Source organism: Chiloscyllium plagiosum, chromosome 15 (assembly GCF_004010195.1).
Source record: "Chiloscyllium plagiosum isolate BGI_BamShark_2017 chromosome 15, ASM401019v2, whole genome shotgun sequence".
Classification (NCBI taxonomy): domain Eukaryota; kingdom Metazoa; phylum Chordata; class Chondrichthyes; order Orectolobiformes; family Hemiscylliidae; genus Chiloscyllium; species Chiloscyllium plagiosum.
The window spans coordinates 6,334,745-6,344,500 of NC_057724.1; the positions used below are offsets into that span (position 1 = coordinate 6,334,745).

Genomic DNA, 9,756 nt, shown 5'->3' on the forward strand with positions numbered 1-9,756 from the left:
TCACTGTCCCCTATTACAGATAGAACACCGCTCTCACTGTCCCCTATTACAGATAGAACACCGCTCTCACTGCCCCCCATTACAGAGAGAACACCTCTATCACTGCCCCCCATTACAGAGAGAACACCGCTATCACTGCCCCCCATTAAAGAGAGAACACCGCTATCACTGCCCCCTATTACAGAGAGTTTCACTTTTTGGAACACCCTTGATTGACCCTGTCTCTCCTTCTGTGAAAGTGTAATGAAGCTCTGCTTGTCATGCCCCTAGGAGCCTTCCCAGTTGAATGATGGGTGTTTGTTTAATTGGGGAATGGGGCTACTCATGTAATAAATAGTTTTGAGACAGAGGACAGCACCTTCACCCCCGCAGCTGTGAGTAATGTGAGCCGAGGAGTGTCTGACTATGATGACTGGCTTCTCTACTTTCTATCCCACAGGTGGAGCATCATGACTTACGAAGCAGCCACGAAACCACTTCCCATCATAACGGGAGATGAAGTTTACAATTCCCAGGTGCAGATATGAGATTCGCATGGGTTATAAACTATTGTTAACAGAGTCCAACATTTATCTGAGAAATGTATGGGGACAGAAAAAAGGCACAAGTTTTCCATTTGTGTGTCCGGTATTATGCATTTCAGAAAATTATAGCTCCACAACACCCAACACACAGCCAATTTCATTCCACAGAATTTACAACATCAGGTTTTGGCATCGAGGCACAGTATCATTGCATTCTCATTGGGTAGATAAGAGGAAGAGAGCCAGGGATTGTTCTTAATGTTCACTTCTTATTGTCAATGTCTCTACAAAACCTGTTGTACAGCTTGTCCCTACAGTCTCTGTTGTACAGTCAATACCATTGTACAGTTAGTATCTCAAACATCTCTCTATTGTGCAGAAAGTGTCTCCTACAATATTTGTTGTGAAATATGTGCCTCATGCGCAAAGGTGTGCGGGTTAGGTGGATTGGCCATGCTATATTGTTTACATCAGACTGGTGCTGCAAAAGTGCAGCAGGTCAGGCAGCATCCGAGGAACAGGAAAATCGACTTGCGCTGGGGAGAAGGTAGCAAAGAGTACAATAGGTGAATGGGGTGGGGATGGAGGCGATAGGTCAGAGGAGAGGGTGGAGCAGATAGGTGGAAAGGGAGATTGGCAGGTAGGACAGGTCATGGGGACAGTGCTGAGCTATATTGTCCCTTGTGTTCAAGGATTCGCTTTGGGAAATGCAGGGCTACAGGGATACAGTAGGGGTGTGGGTCTGGGGTGTGGGTCTGTAGGAGATGCTATTGGGATGGTTGGTGTAGATTCAATGGGACAAATGGCCTGCTTCCACACTGTAGGGATTCTATGATTCTTTCGTTCCTGTTATATCTCTCCTATAGACGTTATTGTATTGTCAGACTGTTGCACGGTCCCTGTTGTGCAACCATTACTTCCTATATTCTCTGTTGTACAGTCACTGTCTCCTACAATACCTATTGCACAGTCAAATTCTCCGACAGTCCCTGTTGGACAGTATGAATATGGCGAGGGGTCATGGTTGTTGGTCTGATAATCCGTTCTGTTGCTGTTGTCTTTTCCCAGGATCCAATCTCTCAATACGCCGATTCAGTTGTTTATCATTTAACAAAAGTCCTCGATTCCGATCAACACTCTGATGTGATTTCCTCTGCCAGGTAAACTTGCTTCTCCCTGTTCAAGCTTCAACACTGTGTAGGTTTCCTGGTTTTAAAACTGCTTAAAGAGAGTCTGTTCAGCAAGCCGGCGCAGACAGGAACTGCTCCCACACGTTGCTCTGGTCCTGGAGTGTTTGGCCTTGCCAGGGCTTGATGGTGGATATCATTCACCTCAACCCTGTGCTGTGATACACCATGCATCCCGTGCCCTATCCACATGGGTCACCATGAAGGGTGTCAGGATAGATACATATGCATAGCAATGGCCTGAGATTCCTCCCAGAGAGTGTGGGCAATGCCAACATTTAATGCTCATCTCTAAGTGCCCTTAGATAGATTCACCATTTCAGAGGGCAGCTGTATGGTACAGGAGCACAATTACCACAAGATTCCCCTCAGGGACTCCCAGTTGCAATGGGAGCCGAGAGTTGGCATTGAGCACGGAGGAGGGGTTGGGAGGACATGATCAACTCTGAAGCCTCAATGTCTCTACCAAGCCCTTTCAGAGTCATGTGCCTTGACACCTCTGTGTGGTCCCTGTGGGTTCATGCGTGAGGTGAGTGTCAGCCTTCAGGGGCAAGTGGAAAAGGTCTCGCCCCCAGCAGTGGCCCATGTGAGTGCACCAGCTTATTGTGGAGACAGCCTTTGCAGTAGAGGCAGAGATCACAGAGTCTGCCTGCCCTGTCAATGCAAGGAGCCCTGGGCAACAGACGGTACATTGATGCAGGTACAGTCACCAGCAGTGATGTGTGAATTGTCTTTGGAGTTAGTTTGAAAGAGGTCAGACCACCTAGGTCCTGTCTGCATGTCAGAGGATGGTACCGTGCCAATGATTCAGGGCCCATCCAGGGCACTGAGGCCATCTATTCTACCAGCCTTTACAAAATGCCATTCTGTAAAATATAAGGGCTCCAATGACATAGCATGGTTAAAATCAGGACAGATTCTGGAATACAGAACCTCATTGGAAGCTCCAGTCATTGGCTACACATTAGTAACAAAGTCAGAGCATTACTGGCACTGAGGCCATCTATTCTACCAGCCTTTACAAAATGCCATTCTGTAAAATATAAGGGCTCCAATGACATAGCATGGAAGCTCCAGTCATTGGCTACACATTAGTAACAAAGTCAGAGCATTACTGCAAGCTCCAGTTACTCATAGTGACAGAGTAGAGATGAAGTTAATCCTGGTCACTCACTCTGTTGGAACTGGAGATCTGGGTGCAGAAGGGGTACATGTCAGTCCTGAAGATACCTCTCCGACAGAGCAGCTTCATGCTGACAGGCCAATATTGCATCTACGTCACTCTGCACCCCTCCTGGTATTAATCCCCTCTTCCTCTTTTCATGATTCCCTCCTGCTGGTTCTGCAGGTTTCTCTGTGGGACAGTAAGTGACTTCATTGCTGAGGTTGGTAAAGCCTACAAGAAAGCTGAGGATAACAAGGAAGAAGCTGACACCATGGCCAACAAGGTGGGTATTTTGATGATGGAAATAACATAGAACATCGAACTTTACAGCCCTTCAGCCCTCGATGTTGCGCTGACCTGTGGAACCAATGTGCAGCACATCCAACCTAAACTATTCCATTTTCATCTATATGTTTATCCACTGACCATTCAAATGTTCTTAAAGCTGGTGAGTGTACTACTGTTGCATGCAGGGTGTTTCACACCGTTACTACTCTCTGAGTAAAGAAACTACCTCGACCTCTGTCCTATATCTATCACCCCTCAATTTAAAACTGTGTCTCCTTATGCTAGCCATCACCATCTGAGGAAAAAGGATCTCACTGTCCACCCTATCTAATCCTCTGATTATCTTGTATGTCTCTATTAAGTTACCTCTCAACCTCTAATTAAAACAGCCTCAAGTCCCTCAGCCTTTCTTCATAAGACCTTCCCTCCATACCAGGCAAATTCTCAGTAAATCTCCTCTGAACCCTTTCCAAACCTTCCACATCCTTACTGTAATGCAGTGACCAGAACTGTACGCAATACTCCAAGTACGGCCACACCAGAGTTTTGTACAGCTGCAACAAGACCTCATGGCTCTGAAACTCAATCCCTCTACCAATAAAAGCGAACACACCGTATGCCTTCTTAACAACCCACCCAGGTGGCAACTTTCAGGGATCTATGTACATAGACACTGAGATCTCTCTGCTCATCTACACTACTAAGAACCTTACCATTAGCCCAGTACACTTTATTCCTGTTACTCCTTCCAAAGTGAATCACCTCACACTTTTCCACATTAAACTCCATTTGCCACCTCTTAGCCCAGCTCTGCAGCTTATCTATGTCCCCCTGTAACCTGCAATCACCCTCAATCCCATAACTCCATATGTTCTGCAATACCTTACCATGGTGAACATTATCAAACCCCTTACTGAAATCCATGTACACCACGTCAACCGCTTTACCCTCATCCACCTGTTTGGTCACCTTCTCAAAGAACTCAATAAGGTTTGTGAGGCATGACCTACCCTTCACAAACCCGTGTTGACTATCCCTACTCAATTTATTCCTTTCTGGATGATTATAAATCTTATCACTTATAACCTTGTCCAACACTTCACCCACAACCGAAGTAAGGCTCACTGGTCTATAATTACCAGAGTTGTCTCTACTCCCCTTCTTGAACAAGTGGACAGCATTTGCTATCCTCCAGTGTTCTGGCACTATTCCTGTGGACAATGATGACATAAAGATCAAAGCCAATGGCTCTGCAATCTCCTCCCTGGCTTCCCAGAGAATCCTAGGAAAAATCCCATTCGCCCCAGGGGATTTATCTATTTTCACACTTTCCAGAATTGCTAACACCTCCTTCTCGTGAACCTCAATCCCATCTCGTCTAGTAGCCTGATTCTCAGTATTCCCCTCGACAGCATTGTCTTTTTCCAGTTCGGAATGCTGTGAGCTGGGTAAAAACTGAAGTAGCCAATTTGAACTATAGAGTCAAGCACCGGAGCCGACTCTTTCTACAGTGTACATTTCAAACAACCTGTCTGGAAATGTTGTGACACACTGTCTTGGGCCACTGGGCCTTGAACCAGGACCTTCTAGCCCAGAGCTAGAGACACCAAAACCACACCTCTGTTCCTATATACAAACCAGGAGATGATCTATGTGAAAAAGTTAGCCGTCAGGTCCTTTTTAAGTCTTACAGCTCTCACTTTGAATGAATGAATTGAATGATTTATTATTGCATACATCTTGGGAGATACAGTGAAAAGTGTTCTGTCATCCAGTGCCATTTAGAGATAGAAAAGAATAAAAAGGAAGTACTTAAATAGAGTTCATCCTCATCTTACTTAAGCTTAAACCTGTGCTCTCTAGTTTTGGACTCCCCTACCCTGGGAAACAAATCGCAGCTATTCACCCTTTTCTGTGCCCCTCATGATTTTATAAATTCTATGAGGTCACCCCTCAGCCTCTGACACTCCAGGGAAGAAAGCCCAAGCCTATCCAGCCTCTTCCGATACCTCAAACTGCCCAGTCCCAGCAACATCCTTGTAAATCTTTTCTGCACTCTCTCATGTTTAACAACATTCCTGCTATAGAAGGGTGACCAGACTTCGCTCAATAGCAACTCAGAATGTCTCCTGATGGGGTTGAGGTGACCGTGTTTCTCTCACTCAGTGTGCCACGTTAACCCAGAAGCTGGACTCATTGGTGAAGGCTCTGACTGATGAGGCACAAGCTGTTATTGTCCCCGCTGGCATCTCCCCACCGACCACTACTGGACAGGAAAAGAAGCAATGGAGAGAAAATGGAGGGCACCCAGAAAAGGCTCCAGATGCAAACGCTGTACCCAAAATCTTCAAGTCAAAGGAGCAACTTATGTTGCGAGCCAACAGCTTGAAGAAAGCACTGCGACAGATTATCGAACAAACAGAAAAAGGTACAGTCACAAAATGATTGCTCTCTCCATGCTTTGTCAATCAAGGGATTAGGACAAGGTCAGGACAAAGGATTGGAGCTTCCTCTATATTGCACCAGCATGAAATAGGTCAGACTGTAATGTTTCTCTGGACACTAAGTCCCATACTGAATGGGTCAGACTGTAATGTGTGCCTGTACACTGGGTCACATACAGAATGGGTCAGACTGTAATGTGTGCCTGTACACTGGGTCACATAGAGATATGGGTCAGACTGTAATGTGTGCCTGTATACTGGGTCACATACAGAATGGGTCAGACTGTAATGTCTGCCTGTATACTGGGCCACATACAGAATGGGTCAGACTGTAATGTGTGCCTGTATACTGGCTCACATGGAGATATGGGTCAGACTGTAATGTGTGTCTGTACACTGGGTCACATAGAGATTTGAGTCAGACTGTGGTGTGTGTTTGTTCACTGGGTCATGTACAGAATGGGTAGGATGCGATATCAGAAGCTCACTGTTAAACCCTTCTATCCCCTCACAGTGCTGGATGAACAAAACAGACAGAGTCAGGTGATACGCAGCTCATCTGCAAACTTTAACCTTCTTGGCACTTCAGTCGAGGGAGAGAGTTCCGAGGAGCTGAGACCAAAAGCAGGCGGGACAGGTGAGTCATTCTCTGCTGAGAACAAGTGGTCATGTGGGGATGAGAGCTAGTGGATCTGTCCGTCAGTGGGACATATGTCCTTTCTGAGCTCCTGCCCCACTGTGGAAAAGGATACTGTTTATACCAGCCTTTTCTGTGTAACCTCATACAGCTTCTGATGTCAAAATGGAGGCTATCTCCTTCTCTGTGAATGTGCCCAGATTCTGTACCTGCTGGTGAAGTGCACTCTGGTGTGCTGTTAGGACTGAATTGGCTGTGTGATCTCCGGGAGCCTGGGCACCTGACTTTCCCTTGACCCACTGGAGAGCGTCATTGCTTTGAGACCTGCTGGAGATCAGGAGCTCGCAGCATTCACAGAGATATGGCCAACCGTGCTTATACTTGGCTGTCCAATTGAGCATTGTGACTTAGTGCCATGCTCCTGCCTTTTCCCTGTAATGCAGCATATTGCTTCTATGCAAATCCCTCTTGGATATCTCAACCGAACCCACCTCCACCATAGTTCCAGACCGAAGCACTCGCTGTGTGAAAAAGCATTTCCTTACCTCAGATTTGCTTCTTTTGCAAATCACTTGAAATCTGTGCCCTCTTGTTCTTGAACCGCATTGTTAGACCGAAAGCTGGACTCTCCTCATGTGGCAATAGCCACCCTGCTGGGCCACTCAATGATACCGTAGAACAACATTTACATAGACTTAATGTACCTAGAACAGCAAGATGGTTTTCCTTGACATTCACCATCTAAGAGCTCTCTTATAACATTCTCAAGGGCAACTAAGGACAGGCAATAAATGCTGGCCCAGGCAGTGGTACAGATGTCCCAAGAGTGAATTAAAAAAAAGAACTTGTTATCATGTTATTGATCCGTCCCCATTTAACATTCAAAGTGGCCAACCATCTCATACTTCAATACTTTACAATCCTTGAATGACAATAACCACTTTTCAATGACTGTATTGTAATAGAGTTGTTTGTTGTGACCAGTCAGATTGACTGCAGACTGACAGAAACTTGCAATTTTATGTAAACCAAAGGAAATGTTCCAAATTGTGAGAGGCATGGATAGGATAAATAGACAAATTTGTTTTCCTGGCGTCGGGGTGTCCAGAACTAGAGGGCATAGGTTTAGGGTGAGAGGGGAAAGATATGAAAGAGACCTAAGGGGCAACTTTTTCACACAGAGGGTGGTACGTGTATGGAATGAGCTGCCAGAGGATGTGGTGGAGGCTGGTACAATTGCAACATTTAAGAGGCATTTGGATGGGTATATGAATAGGAAGGGTTTGGAGGGATATGGACCGGGTGCTGGCAGGTGGGACGAGATTGGGCTGGGATATCTGGTCGACATGGACGGGTTGGACTGAAGAGTCTGTTTCCATGCTGTACATCTCTATAACTAAATGACTGGAGACATTCATTATTCATTAAAGCTATCTAATAAACCAGAAACAGTGGAAAGAAAGTATTTTAAAACTGATACCTCTGTGAGTCGACTCAATAAAGTGCCCTTGCAAATCATAATCCATAGCAATAATAACACAATCGAATCACAGATTCTTGAAGCAAAATCTGGAATTAGATCTGGAATGTGAGCAGTCTTCAATTGATATCCAGAAGTAAAGAAAAATATTCATATCCTATGAAAAAGTGCTTGATTGTGTTTGTCACCAGGAGTTGGTGGATATGTTGCTAAACTGTGACATTGACAGTGGAGCTGTGAGATTTTTTCAGAGTCTGTAACTGAATCAAACGGCAAGCCTGAGTCTCGAAGGATAATCAAACGTGTTTCCAATAAAAGAGGGGAGTACAAAAAGGCTTTGAACTGAGGCCAAACGTATTCAGCCATGACAGAACAAATGGTCAGCGAGTCAGATGATGATAGAAACTGGAGACAAGAACGTAATAAACACGTAGTAGACTGACGGCACAGAGCGACTTCCAGAATCAGGAGAAGCCCGACAGAAAAAAAAGGTGGTAAAGCTCAGCAGATCTGGCAGCATTTGTGGAGAGACATCAGAGTTAATGTTTCAAATCTGGAACTGATGGTAGCTAGGAAAATGTCAGTTTATGTGCAGAAGATAGGGTGGAGGCAGGGGGTAATAAGGAGAAAACAGTAGGTAGGAAAAAAACTACCAAAAAGTGAGAAGAACAGTTGAACAGAGGAGTGGAAAATGATCTGGGTAGGAGGGTGAATGTGGACTGTTAGTGGCTAAGAATCGGTTGTGTAACAGCAGACTATGTGCTAACAAGGTCTGATGTGTGGGGGGCATTGGGGTAAACTCGTCAGAGTATTGTGGATTGAGTGAACTCCAGAAGTTTAGAACATAGATTTAATATGTACACCAAAACCACTAAAACTGCAATAGAAAGAATACATGACAAGAAACAAATTTGAAATGGATGGCATGGCACTGGGACATATCAATACATTTGTCTCCTTTGGATAAATGATGACAGTTAATTACAGATGCGATGCTGAATTTAGAAGGAGGATAGAGAGTCAGAAATAATGTTGTTAAGCTGAAGGGGGTGTGGGAACAGCAAGAAAACATAGACAAAGAAAATACTTTGAACATTTTTCCACTTTCCTGAATGTCTCAGAAATCTGGAATAGGTAAAGATATCAGGAAGAAAATAAGATTCTTTGAAATATAAAGACTAAGACATGAGCTAAAAATTATGTATGCAGACCCTGACAGAAAAGAGGAGTTATTTGAAATTGCATAAAATAATAATAAAATTCTTAAATAGTGACATCCAGAAAAGAAAATGTCAACATTTCAGGCATTTGATCAGAGCTGGATGGCTGGAGAGGTCACTTCGAAAGGACAGCAGCAAGAAGAAACTTTAACTCCGTGTTGGGGGACGGCCATCACAGAGCAGTTATAGATGAGATCCTCAACAAGACAGTGTGGAGTGACCCTCACTGGAACAGTGTGGAGTGACCCTCACTGGGACAGTGTGAGTGACCCTCACTGGGACATTGTGGAGTGACCCTCACCAGGACAGTGCGGAGTGATTCTCACCGGGACAGTGCGTAGTGACCCTCACCGGGACATTGCGTAGTGACCCTCACCAGGACAGTGCGGAGAGACCCTCACTTGGACAGCGCGGAGTGACCCTCACCGGGACAGTGCGGAGTGACCCTCACCGGGACAGTGCGGAGTGACCCTCACCATGACAGTGTGGAGTGACCCTCACCGGGACAGTGCGGAGTGATTCTCACCGGGACAGTGTGGAGTGACCCTCACCAGGACAGTGTGGAGTGACCCTCACCAGGACACTGCGGAGTGACCCTCACCGGGACAGTGTGGAGTGACCCTCACCAGGACAGTGCGGAGTGACCCTCACCGGGACATTGCGTAGTGACCCTCACCAGGACAGTGTGGAGTGACCCTCACCGGGACAGTGTGGAGTGACCCTCACCGGGACAGTGTGGAGTGACCCTCACTGGGACAGTGTGGAGTGACCCTCACCAGGACAGTGTGGAGTGACCCTCACCAGGACAGTG

General features: G+C 45.8%; 1 protein-coding gene across 3 annotated transcripts in view; it reads left to right on the plus strand.

The window, feature by feature from the left end:
- Window positions 1-9,756, plus strand: part of si:dkey-172j4.3 (diacylglycerol kinase eta) — a 268,396-nt gene that overhangs the window by 219,632 nt on the left and 39,008 nt on the right. For all 3 annotated transcript variants that reach the window (XM_043704352.1, XM_043704350.1, XM_043704351.1), the window contains exons 12-16: window positions 440-515; window positions 1,593-1,684; window positions 3,060-3,159; window positions 5,331-5,592; window positions 6,123-6,245. In XM_043704352.1, the coding sequence (XP_043560287.1) occupies window positions 440-515; window positions 1,593-1,684; window positions 3,060-3,159; window positions 5,331-5,592; window positions 6,123-6,245 (653 nt within the window). The remainder of the gene's footprint in view (window positions 1-439; window positions 516-1,592; window positions 1,685-3,059; window positions 3,160-5,330; window positions 5,593-6,122; window positions 6,246-9,756) is intronic.